Source organism: Primulina huaijiensis, unplaced genomic scaffold (genome assembly GCF_012295235.1).
Source record: "Primulina huaijiensis isolate GDHJ02 unplaced genomic scaffold, ASM1229523v2 scaffold40277, whole genome shotgun sequence".
Taxonomy (NCBI): domain Eukaryota; kingdom Viridiplantae; phylum Streptophyta; class Magnoliopsida; order Lamiales; family Gesneriaceae; genus Primulina; species Primulina huaijiensis.
In genome coordinates, this window is record NW_027359516.1 from 511,849 (window position 1) to 531,757 (window position 19,909).

General features: G+C 31.9%; 3 protein-coding genes across 9 annotated transcripts; 2 read left to right on the top strand and 1 right to left on the bottom strand.

Moving 5' to 3' along the window:
* Window positions 1–2,424: 2,424 nt before the first annotated feature.
* LOC140969237 (cell division cycle protein 48 homolog) lies at window positions 2,425–7,521 on the top strand. Its single transcript, XM_073430530.1, has 9 exons — window positions 2,425–2,583; window positions 2,716–2,881; window positions 3,512–3,740; window positions 3,861–4,627; window positions 4,699–4,920; window positions 5,013–5,084; window positions 5,171–5,452; window positions 5,699–6,058; window positions 6,957–7,521. Exons 1-9 carry the CDS (start codon window positions 2,555–2,557, stop codon window positions 7,248–7,250), a joined length of 2,421 nt encoding a protein of 806 aa, XP_073286631.1. The 5' UTR covers window positions 2,425–2,554; the 3' UTR covers window positions 7,251–7,521.
* A 715-nt stretch (window positions 7,522–8,236) lies between these two features.
* LOC140969281 (uncharacterized) lies at window positions 8,237–12,762 on the top strand. Of its 7 annotated transcripts, none has more exons than XM_073430592.1 (5): window positions 8,276–8,346; window positions 8,434–8,496; window positions 11,788–12,002; window positions 12,095–12,243; window positions 12,453–12,762. In XM_073430592.1, the coding sequence occupies exons 2-5, from the start codon at window positions 8,478–8,480 to the stop codon at window positions 12,538–12,540; spliced, it is 471 nt and encodes a 156-aa protein (XP_073286693.1). In that variant the 5' UTR covers window positions 8,276–8,346; window positions 8,434–8,477; the 3' UTR covers window positions 12,541–12,762. The 7 variants fall into 7 exon arrangements, with proteins under 7 accessions (XP_073286691.1, XP_073286688.1, XP_073286689.1 ...); XM_073430589.1 differs by having other exon boundaries at window positions 8,284–8,346; window positions 8,434–8,621; XM_073430590.1 differs by lacking the exon at window positions 8,434–8,496 and having other exon boundaries at window positions 8,237–8,346; window positions 11,806–12,002.
* A 799-nt stretch (window positions 12,763–13,561) lies between these two features.
* LOC140969256 (high affinity nitrate transporter 2.4-like) lies at window positions 13,562–15,342 on the bottom strand. The gene has a single exon (XM_073430560.1). It carries the CDS (start codon window positions 15,276–15,278, stop codon window positions 13,695–13,697), a length of 1,584 nt encoding a protein of 527 aa, XP_073286661.1. The 5' UTR covers window positions 15,279–15,342; the 3' UTR covers window positions 13,562–13,694.
* Between the last annotated feature and the right edge of the window lie 4,567 nt (window positions 15,343–19,909).

A 19,909-nucleotide genomic window follows, 5' to 3' on the forward strand; every position in this document is an offset into this window, starting at 1 on the left:
TTTATATTAAANTAAATATTCATAACTTCATTGAAACAATTTAAATTTGAAAAAATTCAATTGTATATGATAATTGGGTATTTGGGTAGGGTATGAGTATCCGATAATCCGATGGGTATGGGGATGTTGATGAAATTCAATACCCGATGGGTATGGGTATGGGGATGAATTTAATAAATGGGTATGGGGATGGATGTATGAAATCCGACCCATACCCTATCCATTGCCATCCCTAGGTGAGAAAGAGTGGAAGAAAATAGAGGGAAAAATGGGAGAAATGAGAGAAATTAAAATCAATGAAACTTTTATTTGAGAAAAAAGTAATTTTTTAAAATGTAATGTCTTAAAATCATAATTAAAATAAATGAAACTTTTATTTGAGAAAAAAGTAATTTTTTAAAATGTAATGTCTTAAAATCACAATAGATCTACTATATAATAATGGATATAACTTTTTAAGTAAATGCATAAAAATACAAGTCTAAATATAAAAGTAAAGTATAGAATATCCAAATAACTTTAGCAATACAATTTTTTACTCCAAAGACTTATTTAATTTATCAATTATTTAATATTTGTATATTTTTACTTTATTCGGGACATTTATGTAGTTTTCTTTCATCACCATTATATTTAATATCTAATAATTCTATAACATATACCATAGTTGGTTATAAACAAGTTATTATTTTTTAAAAATGTAGGATAAATTCTGTCTTCTGAACATAATATTATTCACGGAAAAAATTACTTCAAAATATCTTTATATACATTAATACATACTAGCGATTTTTGGGAGACGAGGCATATATATATTAAATTTTAAATTTTTGTAAATTGTTATTTATAAAATATAATAATATTTGTGTAATTTATTATTTATTATCTAAATTTTCATTTGTTAATACAAATAGGGTTTGCAGAAATTAATCGAAATAGAGTTAGAATTGTAATTTCATCTTTGTCCATACAAACTTACCAATACAATTATTAGAGGGTTGATTGCATAAGTAAAAAAAAATATCTATATCTATTAAATTTAATAGTATTTTAGACTCCATGTTTTTAAATATAAGACATAAAATCCCTATCAGATGAGGTAAATGTACCTAAATTTTTATAATATATGGATGAAATTTGTTAGATTTTTAAATACTAAATGATATATTAGTCTATTAATATTTTTAAGGGTTTATGTCTTTTAGACTTTTTATAATAGAAGTTAGTATAATTAGTCAGTTATTATGACGACTTCTTGTTTAATAAGATAGAAAGAGATACATAACAACCATACCAAATGTAAGATTAGACTGGGCTAAAGATATAAATCAAGAATTAAATACATTATAAAAATTCATGTGAGACATGTGAGACGGTCTCACAAAGTCTCACATCTCAATTTTGTAAGACAAATATTTTATTTGAGTAATTCATGAAAATTTATTACTTTTTATGTCAAAATTATTACTTTTTACTGTAAATATGAACATGTTTAACTAATCTCACGATTAAAGTTACGTGAGAAATACTCTAAATACATAATCACACACATATATATGTACTAATTTTTTTTTGTAATTAGTCTGGTTTATATCATAAAGAAAGGTAATATTATAGTTGTAAAATTTTATTTTGGTGAGAGATATAATTAACATATAACAATAATCTATACTATCTATACTTCTATACTATATTATTAAATTTGAGATGTCTAGATTAACTAACTTTTGGTGTTATGGTCTGTTTTAATAATTATCTATGCAAATAAAATGTTAAAATTTTAAAGTAAGTCACATGTAGCTCAGTGGATAGATCCTTAGTTTTCTAAGCATTAGGTTCAATTATTACTTAATCTTTTTTTATTTTTTTAATTCATATATCAAAATAACAAAATAATTTATCACTATTTCTTATAATTATATTTTAATCATTTAAATATAAACAAAAAATTATAAAAAATATTGTATAAACATGATTACACTATAACAATAATTGCTCAAAAGTTCATATAAATACCCTAACAAGGTGGTTAGTGGTTAGTCGTGGGAGTTCAATATGATTCAAATTGGGTGGACCTACCGATTTACTTACTCTATGATGGGCCCCACGCTTAGATTTTCTTAATTACTTACTTTAGATTTTTATTAAAATTATATTTATTTATTATTTACTTTTCAATTTAAATTAGGTTTCTTTACCAATCTAAGTTGCTTGTACGATTATGAAGAATAATAATAATAATAATAATATCATGAAGTGTTATCGTACAATTGATTTTTAAATAAATAATTATAGTTGAAATTTAGTTAATATTTGGATTCCGAACGATTTGTAAATATAATTTATAAAAAGATTATGTGGATATTGTTTTTTTTTTAATTTTATAAAAATGATGATTTAAGGGAATATTTTGATTTGAAAATTAATTTATTAAGTGAGATAAAATTGTCATTTGAAAAGAAATATACTGCTTCCATTTTACTCGGTGTTCTTTCAATTTATTCATAAAATTTCTTCGTACGCTGCAACTGCACATTCTCAGGTAGCTCGCAGGATGAGTAATCAACCCGAGTCATCCGATTCGTGAGTATTTGTTCACTCCTCGTCATCTCAGACTTCGGGAATCCAATTTCTCCTTTTTGGGTGGAAATTTTGGCGGAAATCTGAGTGTTTTTTTGTTGTTGTTGATTTTGGTTTTCATCCGTTTTTGGACAGAAAAAGTGGGAAGAAGGACTTCTCAACGGCGATCTTGGAGAGGAAGAAGGCAGCGAATCGGCTAATCGTTGACGAGGCGGTCAATGACGACAACTCAGTTGTGGCCCTCCACCCCGCCACCATGGAAAAGCTCCAGATTTTTCGTGGGGATACTATTTTGATTAAGGTTCTTACTTTTTTAGGGCTCTGCTTTTCAATATCTTTTAATTGATATTTATTTAGTGGGAGATTGGTTAGGTTTTTTTTTTTTTAAAAAAAATTATTCGTGTATATAACACATACCTACTGTCGATTTGATGTAAGTATCATTGTGGGGCTTACCTTTGATTGAGAATTATGTTGTTTGATTTCGAATCTCATCATTGCTGGAGGAGAAGTTCGTGCTGGTAATTTGGTTAATTAATTGTTGTCATTCATCTCATGAAATACTGATTTCTGAATTATTTTTGAGTTAGTTGCGAATTATAAATTTGGTTTTATTGGGGTAGATTCTATAATAGCTCCATTTTTTGTGATATGGTTCAGATGAGAAGTTCCATTGTTGTGTCTGAGGATATCTGACACATGTTTCTGTGTTGGTGGTATGGAGATGACCATAACTATATGAAGGAAGCTACTAACTTGTTTAATGAATATGGTATAATACAGAGAAAACTACGGAAAATATGACAGTGAATCTTATATACGAGCATCGATATATGGTTTATCTCCGAATGCGGTGTGTTATATTTATTTTTTGGCCAAAAAAGATTTTGGTTAATAGAGTGCTAAATATCTGCCTACCAATTGCTTCCAGGGTAAGAAAAGGAAGGATACAATCTGCATTGCCCTTGCTGATGATGCATGTGAAGAGCCAAAGATAAGGATGAACAAGGTCGTACGCACAAACTTGAGGGTCCGGCTTGGAGATGTTGTGTCTGTACACCAATGCCCTGACGTTAAATATGGAAAGCGTGTTCATGTACTACCCTTGGATGATACGGTAGAGGGCCTCACTGGAGATCTGTTTGAAACATACCTAAAACGTAATACTTTTATGTGATTTATATTTCTATACCTGCACGTTTCGTTTGGTGTAATGAAACAAATTTTTCGTCGCATGCATTTTCATTGAGTCTTGTCGACTGACAGAATAACCTATGCAGCTTATTTTCTGGAAGCGTATCGCCCTGTTAGAAAAGGCGATCATTTTCTTGTGCGAGGGGGGATGAGAAGTGTGGAATTTAAAGTAATTGAGACTGATCCAGGTGAGTATTGTGTTGTTGCCCCCGATACTGAGATCTTTTGCGAAGGAGAGCCGGTGAAACGAGAGGATGAAGATAGGCTGGATGAGGTTGGTTATGATGATGTAGGTGGTGTTAGGAAGCAGATGGGTCAGATTCGTGAATTGGTAGAGTTGCCTCTGAGGCATCCCCAGCTTTTCAAATCTATTGGTGTGAAACCACCCAAGGGAATTTTACTTTATGGACCCCCAGGTTCTGGAAAGACGTTAATTGCTAGGGCTGTTGCCAATGAAACCGGTGCTTTCTTCTTTTTAATTAATGGACCAGAAATTATGTCCAAATTGGCTGGAGAGAGTGAAAGCAATCTGAGAAAGGCATTTGAGGAGGCAGAGAAAAATGCCCCGGCTATTATTTTCATTGATGAAATTGATTCAATAGCACCTAAGCGTGAGAAAACAAATGGTGAAGTTGAAAGAAGGATTGTTTCTCAGCTCTTGACTCTTATGGATGGGCTGAAATCACGGTCCCATGTTATTGTCATGGGAGCGACTAATCGGCCAAACAGCATTGACCCAGCTCTCAGAAGATTTGGTAGGTTTGACAGGGAAATAGACATTGGTGTTCCAGATGAAGTTGGTCGACTTGAAGTTCTCAGGATTCATACCAAGAACATGAAGCTTTCTGATGATGTAAAGACCTTGACACCTATTTGTGCTCTGAATATAGTTTATGTATTTGAAATGATGATGATGTGTTGTAGGTTGACCTGGAGAGAATTGCAAAAGACACTCACGGCTATGTTGGCGCTGACCTTGCAGCTCTATGTACTGAAGCTGCACTTCAGTGCATCAGAGAGAAAATGGATGTCATTGATCTGGAGGATGATACAATTGATGCTGAAATACTCAACTCCATGGCTGTAACAAACGAGCACTTCCATTCTGCTCTTGGAACTAGCAATCCTTCTGCTCTAAGGGAAACAGTAAGTACTCTCTGGCTTGGATGTTCTTGTTACTATAATGAATTCTGTGATGCTATGATATGTTCATTATAATTGATTTTTACTGATGAAAGGTCGTTGAGGTGCCCAATGTGTCCTGGGAAGATATAGGAGGCCTAGAAAATGTCAAGAGGGAGCTTCAGGAGGTTATTCTTTAAGTCTTGTTTCATATGCCATATTTAATAATATGTTTATTGAAGTTGTTAGCCTCTAATCCCTTTATTATTTGTAGACTGTTCAATATCCTGTTGAGCATCCAGAGAAGTTTGAGAAATTTGGCATGTCACCATCTAAGGGTGTTCTTTTCTATGGGCCTCCTGGATGCGGCAAAACTCTATTGGCAAAGGCAATTGCAAATGAATGTCAAGCCAATTTCATCAGTGTAAAAGGGCCTGAATTGCTGACCATGTGGTTCGGAGAGAGTGAAGCTAATGTTCGTGAAATATTTGACAAAGCTAGACAATCAGCTCCATGTGTCCTTTTCTTTGATGAGCTTGATTCTATAGCCACTCAGGTTATATACCCTTTTAAGTTGTATATTTAGATAGCAGGGTATTCCCTTTCAGCTATTTCAACTTTTGTCGATTAATTTTTTAGTTAAAGTTTGGAAGTGTTTATCTGCAATAAGCATATTGAGCCTTAATCAGGACGAACAAAGAAGAAAAAGGAACCACTACCTTTGGTTGCATGCATTTGTATTTTGTATTCACATAAAAAATAGAAACTGTCTTACTGGAACTGTACCCTGGTATTGTTTCAGCGAGGAAGTAGTGCTGGTGATGCTGGAGGTGCAGCTGATAGAGTCCTCAACCAACTTCTAACAGAGATGGATGGCATGAATGCCAAAAAAACTGTTTTTATAATTGGGGCTACTAACAGACCTGACATAATTGATCCAGCACTCTTACGTCCTGGGCGTCTCGATCAGTTAATATATATCCCTCTGCCAGATGAGGATTCACGCCATCAAATCTTCAAAGCCTGCCTCCGCAAATCACCACTTTCCAAAGATGTTGATTTGCGAGCTCTTGCCAAGTATACTCAAGGATTTAGTGGTGCAGATATCACGGAAATATGTCAGCGGGCATGCAAGTATGCCATTAGAGAGAACATTGAGAAAGTATGTTTCTATTCCCGGCACCCTTTTGATTTATTTTTTCCTTTTATATTTTTCTTGGTACATGAGATGTCATCCGTTTCCCAAACACGTGGTAGGTAGTATTTAAATATAATTGGCCTCTTCTCCCGTGAACCTTCCAACCGGATTCAAATCCTTTCGTGAGGTTATTCTGGGTGATGGTTTTATTTTTCCTCTCATACTAATTTTACTGAAATTCGAACACATTGTAAAGTGGGGTATCTTTGTTGCTAGTTTCTCTTCCCCAGTTTCTAGTTTCAATAGTATTTCAGTTGAATGTCAAACTATCTGCCATAGAGGCGCATATTTTTTTGCAGAAAACTGCCACTATTATTCTAACTTCATAGGAATTTACCAACTAGACTTAGAAATTCCAAATATATGCACATACTTTCTAATACTGGCACTGATAACGTTGTAGAGGGAATCAGAAACTGTCCTTTTCGTTTTCTCACAAACTAGATATATATGTAGAGGGAATCAGTAACAGTACTTTGAATAGGCTTTTGGGGTCTTAATTTATGCTTCTATCAACTCTAAAATTTACTCTGTTCATGATGAACGAATACTCCTTTTCAATATCTGCATTGTCGATATATGGGGAACTTTTGCTTGTGTTCATTGAAGAACAAACACTCCTTTTCTCCATTTCACCATTTCTTAGTACTGAAATCTGAAGTACTGAGGTTCACTTTGAAAGAAATAAGATTTGATGAAGGCAATTAATTGCCCCTTTAGATTATTTTGTAACAATATGTACTTTCTGCTTTTACTCCATTACATAATTTGTACTGGCAAAGCTAGTTACCAGTTGGAATGGAGATCGACAATTGTTACAATATTATGGATGTAAATTTATAGACAACTTTGCCGATTTCAGGACATAGAAAGGGAGAGGAAGGCAAAAGAGAATCCCGATTCCATGGATGAGGATGTTGTTGATGAAGTTTCAGAAATCAAGCCCGCACATTTCGAGGAGTCCATGAAATATGCTCGTAGAAGTGTGAGTGACGCTGATATTCGTAAGTACCAAGCATTTGCGCAGACGTTGCAGCAGTCTCGAGGATTTGGAACAGAGTTCCGCTTCGCTGAATCTGGAGTCGGTGCGACATCTGGATCTGACCCATTTACAGCCTCAGCTGGCGGAGTCGAGGAAGATGACTTGTATAATTAGACTTGCTGAGGATTTTACCATTCAGTGACTAAATTTGAAATTATTTTTTGCAAGCTAGTCACCTGGAACCTGTGCCAACAGATCTAACCTTTTGTTTAATTTTCTTGAATCATTTATACTTGTGGACTCCAGGTTTTGTCTTTGAGCTATTTTCTTTTGTTAGAATACTATGGCTTCCCTTTGGTGACTGGCTTGTGATTCTATATTGACAGTCTTCGACAATGCTTTTATTTGGTAATTGAAATATGTATTCGAGACTTTGAATGGAGAAGACAGGTGTTGGGATAGCTCTTACATAATGGGCTTGAATCAGCTCCATTTTTTCTTCCAAGATATTCTCATTTATTGGATCTTTTCCAAATGCAAATAGTTTTCAAGTATAAGTGCAGGATCTGTCGAATAATGTTTAGTTTTTTTGGTCTGTTTGTCATGTGTGTGTGTGTGTATCTGTCGAATAATGTTTAGTTTTTTTGGTCTGTTTGTCATATGTGTGTGTGTGTGTACACACATATGTGTGTGTGTGTATACACATACATGACAAACAGATCATATATATATGACTGACTTCTTATTGTCGTTACATTTTTTATAAATCGATTTGGGTAGAAAATCATTCTCACCAAAAAACTAAAATTGACCCAAGAAATAGTCTAGGAGTTTTTGAAAAAAAAACTATCATTCATTTGGAACACAATCTTATTTATAATATTGTGTTGTCATAATTCTTATTTTTAATAATTATTATTGCTATATTCATTTTTTATCTACCATTTTAAATAAAATGTATTTCCACCAGCTAAAAACCAATATTTCCACCGACCCCTGATCCGAACACGATGTCATACGTTGGCCTTTAGGCCGCTGCACACTCATTTTATTTTTAGAGTTCCTTATAAAAATTTAATATTTCTTTTTATTTATATTTTGTTAAATTTATTTATTTAAAGGATTTATTTATTTTTTAAAAAAACCCAAAGATCAATTCATCGAGAATTTTCCCATTTCTTTTTCTTTTCACTGATGGAAATTTTGACGCACGCTCGAACGGGGATGAGGTTGCAGACTCTTCCTCTACCCGTCACCTCCTTCCATTACAGTAAGTTTGAGGAGCACTTTTTTTTTTTTTTTTGTTAAATTTCATCAATTAATCTTACAAGTTACATATATTACCCACTTTCTCGAGGGCCCTTTGGCTTCTGACATCTGCAAAGCGTTCTGTTATCCACAATGCGGGTGAATGATGGAGGTGGGTTTAGTGGTTGCAAATTCACTCAAAGATTATATCTTTTTACACCCTGTGTTAAATGATAAGAGGAACCCTCTGTTTGTTCAGTAAATCTTTCGACCCGAGTGCAATTAATGAGAAGAAAGGTAATATTTTCGACTTTTGTGCATCATTTATGGATATTGAAGTGTATATGGCTATGGTTTCTTAATGGGTATTTCTGTTTTTTGGTTGTATCATAAGTGTGAACTGAATTTTGATTCATGGTTTGCTTCAAACGAGTCAATGAACCTTTTGAGGGCATTAACAATTGCCCAACTCAAATCTTTGGAATCGTTCAGTTAGCTCAAACATCTCATTTTGTTTATAATGGGACATTGTCGTAAACTGGAGGTTAATGGTGAATTAAGGGAGCACCGAATTGGTTGTGAGGAACAATTTATGGGGTTGGTTTTATGCATTAAGTTCGTTCTTGGTTTGATATACATATGCCATTTATATCATTCATGGATGTGAGTTGGTAGAGTGATGCAAATTTATTAGGAATAAGTTTCATTTACTTTTATAGGTTTACTGGTGTGAAATTGAGACATGGATTTAATGATTGTTAAATAAGTGCATTAAGCAAGATAAGATATGGGGGATGAAGCTTTGATGTGAATCGGAGGCTGTGGACTTTGGATATTTGGTGTCTATAACCTCAATAAGTAGGAAATTGTAAGGAAAAATTTGGATGGTTACAGATAAGAATATATTCATCTATAATAATTTTTTATAAGGTTTTTTTAGCTCTATGATCTTATTATAAATGAACAGAGCTAGAGGAGTAAAGACCAGTTAAAATGAATTTTTTATAAGGATTTAGCTCTATGCTCTTATTTTGATGGATTTTCATTGAAATCATTTGCAAAAGAATTAGTTACTGATTAGAAGAGGGCTTGATCCAGCTATATTGTAAGCATTTGGGTAAATTTGAAAATTCATGCCTTTGCAAGTGTGCGCCAACTTCGTGAAGGGCCTCGAAAGTTATTTCACTTGAAGTAAAAGTTCTATCTATTTATATTTCACTGGCATGATGCACGTGCGTTGCACGTAATATCGATTATATTATAAAAATTAAAAAAAATTGATTTTCTAAAAAACAATTTGAATCATTTTGTTATTTATTTGGGCTTAATTTCTTATCATATTAGACGATTTATAAGAACTTATACAACTTACTTTCAAAATTGTTTCTCAAATTAAAATTCAAGCATTTTATTTTATGTTATATAATAAATTGTAATTAACATAATATATAGAACAAAATGAACTGAAACAAATTTTTTTAAAATATATATATATATTCAAACACCGCGTATAAAACATAATAACCTAGAAATCAACCAAATTTTATTTTTACAATTCTATATCATGAATAATAAATTTTATATATCGATCTTTCGTAACTAACATTGAAGATTATTAATTTCTTGTTAAATAAATTTTAAAATAATAAATAAATCAACATATGTAAAGAAATGCTCATTCAAATAAGATTATATGGTAAATATCAAATAAACTCATATATTAATTATTAAATATAGATTTTAAACTATTGATATGATTTTCACCATTAAAATTTGAAATCTAACAAAAGAAATAAACTTTCATAAAAAAAATTTTATTTTTGTATCTATTGAATTAATTAATTAGTTTGATTTCAAAATAATTAAATAAAGACATTAAATATCATATGTAAAAATTCTGATACTTTGACAAATGCTAATCAATGATCATTGTAATTATATTTATTATAAGGATCATATCATATATTGTTTTTACAGTAAAAAATAACTTAGAGTCTTTTTATTGCTCATTAAATATCTTTTCATGAATTACATATTCAAAGTTTTGATTGATAATTGATTTTACAAGCAATACATGTAATTTTTTAGTTATACAGTTTAATAAAATAATTATGCTTATAACATATATATTTGTTATATATATATTTTTTTCATATATTTTTGAAATCGTACTATTTTTTAAAATCAAAATTAAACTCTTTACTTTCAATTTTTTGTTAAAAAAACCATAAAATATGTTAGTTATTCTACTATTGCACATAAAGTTATAAAATTTTCATATATCCTTTTGTGATATTATAATTTATTACTTAATTAGAAATTGCACTAAAAATATAATTATAAAATTACAATAAAATCATTGGAAAAAAATGTAGAGAGAAAATTAAAAGGATAAAACATTTAAAGGTAGTATAAAGATGAGTTATTTGATAAAATTAATATAGGAGTTACATTCTATTCTTGAAGTGTCTATTTACTTTTAATTCTTTGTTTAAAAACCCATAAAATATGTTAGTATTAAACTTCACATTATCATATTATTTTATATTTATTATGTTATTCTACTATTGGACATATTAGTTACATTTTTTTATATATCTTCTTGTAATATTATAATTTATTTATTACTTAATTAAAAATTACACAAAAAATATAATTACAAAATTATAATAAAATCATTAAAAAATGTAGATAGAAAATTAAAAGAATAAAATATTTAAATGTAGTATATAGATCAATTATTTTATAAAATTAATATAGGAGTTACATTTTATTATTGAAATGATATAAATTACTACAATCAATGTATGTTGTAATGATAATTTATTAGAATTTGTTACAATTTTACATATATATCTTTATATGATTTTTTGGATTCATATTAATAAAGAAGACATTTGTGTCTTTTCACAATTGGAAAACAAATGAGTGATCCACACTTTTACAGGTATATAGATTTTTCATTGATAAGGCCATAAGGGACGCGACAGTAATATATTTCCATACCCATTAGATTAAATTTATATGCGGCATTTTTGGTTTGAGTAATAATTATATTGTTTGCATAGTTGCGACTCAAACAATGCTAATGGTTTGTATTGGCTAGACCTTGAGAAATTCTCATACAATTTTATTTGTTACTATATCGGAAAAACAATCTGAACCGATTGAATCGCTTTTCGTGCATGAATGGGGATGGATTTTTAAAATGGTAGATGAATATTCTTAGACCATCTCTAAACATAACTTTATTTCAGATCAAGATCAGTACTAAAATATCATAGTTTCTGCACCAAATATAATTTAATCTCCAACCCAACTTCTTCAAAATCTTACTATAAAATGAATATTCGCGCAATATTCTTTTTATTTTATTTACATTATGTCTTAAGGTTTATTTAATATATATATATATAAATTTAATGATATAATTTGTTTACTCACACCTTCATTAAAAATCTAGCTCATCTCTGTTTATCAGCTGGAAATTCTCCGTTCAAAATCAAGCTAAATGCTGGTTCTCTATATGGTAGTAACGCGAAAACACAAGGAAGAAAATCAGTAAGCACATTGCGCGCGCTGCCAGAAACAGCAGTCTCTGTTACAATTGCTGCCACAATTGTCGTTGCTGCTGCTATATTTCTTTCACCAAAAACTAGAACTTCGGATGTAGCGGAGGTACATGAACAGAAATTAAACGAATGTCTTTCCTTTCAAGTGTTTTTGTTTTGCTGAAATGCTCCTTGGACTTAAAATCTTGAAACCATCAGGCTCCCACAAAAACATGTGAGGACTGTGGAGGTTCAGGAATTTGCTCAGAATGCAATGGTGAAGGATTCATGCTCAAGAAAATGTCTGATGAGAGTGCTGAGAAAGCGAGGTTGCTGGCAAAGAATATGGCGAGTAGATACACAGCAGGGTACAACAAGCTCTTTTATTCACATTTCTGAGCTTTCCGCAGGAACGAGTTGCTGTTGTATGATAACAATTATAGTAATGGTCATGGTGCAACTCAAATTTATCAAATTGCAAAGCAGTAAACTGTGCCATGTTGGCAAACACAGATTACTAACACCCTTCATTAAATTATCCTAAATCTTTTTGTAATATGTGCTTGTGTGTTGGCAGGCTTCCAAAAAAGTGGAGCTATTGCACGAAATGCTCCTCTGGTCGATCCTGTAGTACGTGCGGTGGAAGTGGGAAGCTGAACTCCTAGAAGGAGACATCCTGTGATGGTTCGGACTCGGCTCTGATGCTGGTGGTTCCATTTTAAATTAAGAACCGTGTCCACAATTTTTGACTTCAGAGTTATTCGATGTTTATTTTGATTAGGGTCAGATCCAGGTTGGATATTTTTCTTCAAAAACTGGGGAGAAGATTCTTGCAATATACTGTGCAGTTTCGAATAAACATCAAATTTCTGCTATTTATTTTCTCATGGATAACCTCTTCTACAAGTTTTACTAGCTATTAGAAAAGATATTTTTGTTATTTTCACATAAGGCCGTGAAAGACGTTCCCAATTGAAAGAAAATTGGAAAATGTTACATGTACAAATTGAGGTTACAAAATACATTTCAAATTACAAAATTATTCATGCACGTTATTTGGAAAGAAAATCTTTTCAAAAGTACATTTTTTTCAGAAGTACATTTAAGATAATTTTATAATTCCAAATGTATTTTGTAACTTAAACGTATAACACAATTTGTACATGTAGCATAACCCAAGGAAAAATAACCCGAAATCAATCACATAACAAAATAAATGGACGACATCCTCTTTGTTAACTGATAAGTAAAGATGATTTTTTGTGAACATTACGATATATTACATTTCAAGTGTTTCAAAACTTCTAACTAATTAAATGTTTGAAAATTATATATAAAAGCTAAAAATCATTTAAAATAAACTCTTGAAAACACTACAATAATTTAAGATTAATAATACTTTCATATGATGGGCAGCGGGCACCAACCTAACAACTTTAATATGATATCACCGAAATAAATAAATAAAAGTGCCTTGCCATCGTCTTACGATATATGTTTTTCAAAGAATTACGGTACGTAGTCGATTTTTGAGAAGTCTGGCGAATGACTATTTTTCCACTTTTAGTGTTATGCTTATCCACTTGGTTCGAAATTTTATAATTTGCATCAATCAAAGATTAAATCAAGTAGTCGATTTTTAGGAAGCAATGAAAATCTTGATAAAATTTGATTCCATGGAAACCAATTCCCAGCAGAAATATTGAAATTATTCTCACAAAAATAAACCTATGGAATCAAACATAATTCCATATATGTTACAAATATTGCTTCACAACATATATTCCACTCGCACACGTAGGTTCCCGTTGAAAACAAATCAAACGTAATTTGGTGTTGCATTTGGCGGTGTTGGAGCCGAGGCCACACGTCTCCCCCTTTCAGATCGACTATTTTCAGCAAATTTCAAACTATTTTGATGCATCCCATTCTGCTTCTCCTCCTCAGTATAGTCCGCTGAATAATAGTGTTCTTCTGTATGCTTGACGTCCTTCGAAGCTGGAAGAAACATGCTACCCCATTGTGGGAAGTGCACCAATGTGACAGGAAGAGTGCATGCAATTATCATTAACCCCATATTCCTGAGCCCCACCGAAGTGTCGTGGGACGTAAAAAACAGCAGCTGTGTTAAGCCAGAACCAAAGTTTCCTCCGGCTCCTGTCATGCCAGATATTATGCCTAATGATCTCCTAGAAATGAATGGGACTATGCCAAAAGTTGCTCCACAGGCGGCCTGGGCACCGATAGAGAAGATGATCATATGTGTAATGGCGAGAGGAAGTGAATTTGCCTCTCCTAGAAGTGCACAGAACACTCCTCCCATTGTTTGTAGGGTCCATAGGATCCAGAGCCTTCCCCTCATCCCGAATTTCCGGGCTGCAACATCGGACGCGTATCCGCCGAATGGGCGAGCAACCAGGTTAGCCATGCCGAATGTGGCTGCTATGATTCCGGCAGTATGGAGCTTCAGGTCAAATCTGTCGTAGAAGTACTCAGCGATGACATTATCGGTGGACAGCTCAACTCCCATGGAGTATCCGTAGAGGAGTACAAAAATCCAGGTCCTGTAATTGGAGACAGCGTAGCGAAACACCTTCCAGAACTGATCTTTCGCAACTTCTCCCTTCTTCTGCAACGTGCTCAGGTTCCCATCAGGCAGATCTTGGCCCAGAGTCATCACCAAAATACCCATGATCACATGAAGCCACCCCGGAACGAAGAATGCGATCCTCCAAGCCGTAAATGGAGTGGATCCCGCCTTCTTGATTATCTCATACAGCACAGGCATCAGCAGCTGCGTCGCACCTCCTCCCATATTCCCCCATCCTGCTGCCGTCCCGTTTACGAGCCCGATAATCTTGGTATTGAACATAGTACTCATCCAGTACTGGCAAGAAACAAAAGTCGCCAGGGAAAACCCGATCATGAAACGAACCGCCACATACCCACCGGCCGATGAGACGAAAGACATGCAAAACACGGTAGGGGCGGAAAGCATTATCAGAAAAGCGCAGCCGTAACGTGGTCCAAGAAGATCGCAGACCGCACCCATCACGAGCCTAGAGAAGATACTTCCCGAAACCGAGGCGACCCCGGCATTTCCGATGTCTCCTTTAGTCAGATTCAGGTTGTCCCGAATAATCGGCACCAGGGGAGCAGCTGCGAATGTGGACACGAAACAGGTGAAGAAAGAAATCCAGGACAGGTGAAAAGTCCTCATGTGAGGATTGGCAAATGAAAAGAGCTTGAATTTCTTGGCCTTGTGCTCGGAATCAACCGGCAAATCGAACTTGGCTGTGCTATCAGTGGGCACCATAGGTGACGCCACCGAGAATGCGAGCACCGGCTCCCTGCCAGTAACTCCATGCATGGAGCTCCCAGGAGACCCTTCAATATCTGCCATTTTCTTCCTCAAGAATTGCTACTAAAATTGAAGTGGGTTGATTAATGATCAGTGATTTGAATGAAATGGCCGATTTGCTGATGAAGGTTGAGGATTCTAGCTAGGGTTTATAATAGTGCGAGGAGTTGACATTTTCAATATGTTGAATGAGCCAGTGGAGTTTCCCAATGGTTGCAACTAAGTAATATTATGATTTGTTTTATTACAAAGAATCCATTCTCCACATCTGAGTTATGAATAGTATTAGGCTTATCGTATATCCCAAAGGATCATTCAACGGGCCCCCTGGAATCTTACAAAATTCCATCAACTATCCCCAAAAAATCTATTCATTAATTTGATATGGTGAAAAATCAAAATGGGCTAATTATTCTCAAATCTATTTCGAATAACAATGGAATTAAGATATAATTCCCACGCGACGAACAAATTATTGTAAAGTATCATAACTTGGTTATTTTTCTTTTCGTTTAAATATATTAATTGTTGCAACTAAGGCGGCAAACGAGCCGAGCTCGAGCGAGTCCCATATATATATTTGAGTCGGCATTTGTCCTCTCGTATGGGAGATATGCATGATTGCAACTAATCAGCTTCAATTAATTAATCCTCCGAATTGTAAGGTCAAATGTTAAAAGTTGGCTTATCGAGGACAAATAAGTATAAATCAAATACTTGAAATAACCCTTTCAGATGCTTTGAGAGTCTTGTTCCCATAATTTATGTTTTGTGAAAGTTTATATTAATGGGTTTTATTAAAATTAGTGTATTCTTAATTTGTTTCTTGGTTTTAGAATTTGGGGATTTTTATAATTTTATTTCCAATAATTTATATCATTTGATGAAAAGTCGTGGATTTTAATATTTATTATAAGAGCTCCTTGACATGATAATTAAGCGTTGATGATGAGATATTCTGAATATTCAAGATTGATTGCATAATTGTTCGTTTCATTTTTATCGTTTTTATTATATACTTAATTTTTTTCAGTCAAAATATAATAAATCAAAAATAACATAAGCAAAGTCAAATATAAACTATAACTACTACATTTAGAATATTTTTTTAAAAAATATATATTAAAAAATTCCGTTGATTAGAAATCAAATAGAAAACAAATTAAAGCTTTACTGAGTTGCTACTTGATATGTAATACATATTATTGTAGAAAGAAAGATATTTTTAAAAAAGTCGATTGGCGACGCAATAAAAGAGAGATATTTTCCGAACCATTGCTGCTTAATAAAACATAAAATTAGCGTACAGTTTGTCAAATAATTTAAAATATATTTCTTTGGATGAATGATTTCAAATTTATAATAATAAATTAATTGGTTTGTTTTATAAAATTTATTTGAAATTCAAATAAACTAATTATGTTTCGAGTGGTTTGGAACACGACCATACAGGATGAAGACCCTTTTCTTTTAGAGGGATGACATTCAGTAAGACTGGATATGTTTTGGTCGGAACAAATCTACTTTTTTTATTACTATTATAATTAGTAAGAAGAAGATGATAGAAATCACAAGCGATTCATGTAAATATAATTCTTCTGATTTAATAAAAAAAATAGTAAGTCTTATAATTTCTGATAAAATCACAAGCATTCGATCCAACAAATTCCTTAATTTTAACTCGATAATTTCATAAAATATCTAAATTATCCCCGTCTAGCATGTTTTCTTCTCCATTATCAACCATTAAAAAAAAAATTGCCTCCATATTTTAAACCCCTACACACTTATAAAAATGGCAATCATATTTATTACCAGATAAGGATACATACTCAGAATCACATCAAGACAAGCGAATCCAAAAACTGTAAAAAAAAAAAAAAAAAAATCTATTGCATGAAATCATCATTTTTTTCATAATTAATTATCATGGCCGTCATAGTACAGTGTGTCTTAATATTAATAATTACAATTAAAGTTGACATTTTTTTGACTACGTATAATTTTAGCCCTTTGTCTCGAAAATGATGCTGATAATAATTGTAAAAATAATCTTCTTAATTAAATTAAGAACTCTATGAACTCGTGAAAGGTTATTCGATTACGTATCAAAGTTCTGTTAATTATAATGAGTTGACTAATTAGTGCTTATTAATCATTCATATATTATTTAATCTTTACTTCGATTTTAATTTACTCTCTTTGCATACGTAAATGTTTGAATGATGTACCTTCGTTTTTTTTTTTTTTTTCAAATGGACAAAGAAAAAAAATCACGTAACAATTATAAAATCTTAATTTCGTTCTTGAATCGTTCGTATTTTTTCTCCCCCTACATTCAAAAACGTCGTCACAATCTCTAATCTAAAATAAAAATTAAAGTATATAGTTATGAGAAAATTATCGGTTTTAATTTGAATGTAAACTACTATCTAATTGTCAAGAAAAAATATATACTTTGTCTTTCATAATCTATGCTTTGATGTGGCTTTGTGAAACCAAAATATATTTACGTACGTGAATTGATATCTTGTGAGACGGTCTCACATTTCTATTACGTGAGACGTGTCAACTCAATACATACTTAAAGTGAAAAGTAATATTTTTAACATAAAATAATTTTTTTTCATGAATCAGGTAGGGTTGGATATCCGTCTCACAAAATTTATCCGTGAATCGTCTCACGTGAGTTTTTGTGTACATATATAATTTTCATCATATCATTTTATTTTCTAAATAGCATTTGTTTTAAATATTTCAATCTTGCTATTAAGGAGATAAGGTGATAATTATTTTAAATTTATATTTTGTTGGTTTGTAATTCTTTGATTTTGATGATAACAAACAATATCTAATTATTACATAATCCACCCACCTTTCTATGTATTTACAATTACCAGACTGGAGTTCAAGGAATTAAATCGCAATGTCTTTTAGAACCAAACTATTCAAGACGGGATCATATGAGTGTTCAACTAGATGATATGTCAAATCAAGATGTTCAAGCTGGACAATCTAAGTTTCCAACCAGAATTTCTCAAGCCTAATCGGACTCTACAAGTCACACTGCATTTGCTCTTCGAGCTAGACTTTACAAAATTCAAAACAATCATACCTACAAACTCGTTATATCATAAAATTTTTTTGACCAATCATGCATAAAAAATAAGATCATCATGAAAGCATAATGTCTCCCAACAAGGTCATCGGTTTTTTTATGTTTCACGCTTAATCGAAATGTAACAATTAATTTATCTTTTAAGTTTTAAAAAATAAACACCATCAATAGCGATATGAAACCTTGATATATTTTATATTTTATAAAATTGAAAAGTAATATCTGAGTTGTTATGCAATTTAAAATTTTTAAATTATATCATTTCCAATAGTTATAATTTTTGATAAAATAATAATTTTTAGATTATCTATATGTGTGTGTGTGTGTGGGGCGTGTAACACAAATATCCATTTAGTATATTTTGTCTAGCTATTCATGCCCCGTACGTAAGTGATAAGTTAATGCCAGCAAGTATAGTGCATAGTTGCACAAAAAAATTCTACAGCTGCTGCAAAAATGTTGCCCAACACTTGGTAATTGTTATATATATTCAACAATTATTTGACCAAATAAAATAATTTCAAGATTATATATATAAATATACAGTAAATATCTATATTTTAAATTTTCACACACGGCTAGCTAGAAACACCAGTCCAGGGACAAATTAATATAGATGCAGCTATCAACAACTTGCGGAAAATAAGTAGTCCACCAAATTATCAAGAAAATAACCCCTTTAACACATCAAAGAGTTTGAAAAATTTATAACTATATTTCAACATGTTTTCAATTTTATTGAAAGGGCAAATTGAATTTAAAGAGCCGGATTAACATGAGTTTTGGAAAATTATATTTTGTGACGAAATCTTTTGTTACAATTGGTGCTCCATCTTGTACTATAATACATGCATACACAAATTATCAAAACCTTATAGCTCTTCCATCAAAATCAGCTCAATTGAGAATATATAATGAGAATAACTAATATCTATCATAATAAATAAGACAAGAATAATCTTTTGTCTTTTAGAAAATAATTAAAGATTTTTTTTTTTAACTGAGGGAAGAACGTAACTTGTCACAATTGAGTATCGAAATTGATATTTTTCTAAAATTTAAAATTTTGATGTCGGGTGAATTTAAATTTGAGTGTATTTTTTTTCTATTTATTAATCTTTATGTTGATTTTGATGAAGTTTTATTAATTTTTACTAATTAATTTTAGCAGAGTGTAGCACAATATAAGTACCAAATATCGGAGCATATAAGATTTTTACCCCTTTTTGTAATGAAATCAATTTTAACAAAGCTATCAAAAATCATAAAATGTTATTTAATACATACTGACTTCAATTCATTACATTTAATTTAAAATTCAAAAAAAAAACATTTAGGGTTCCTATATAATCTAATTATAGTCCACAGAAGTGAAAAAAATTTAAAGATAAAGATATATTAACATATGTAAAAATGAGGAAGATTGCATGTTTAGTAAAAATAAATTGAGTATGGGACCAAAAAATAAAACTAAATTACAGGACCTTTGTATCCGATTCCCTTTCAACAAAGAGAATCAATGTTCTGAAAATAAAAGTTACATTTAATATATATA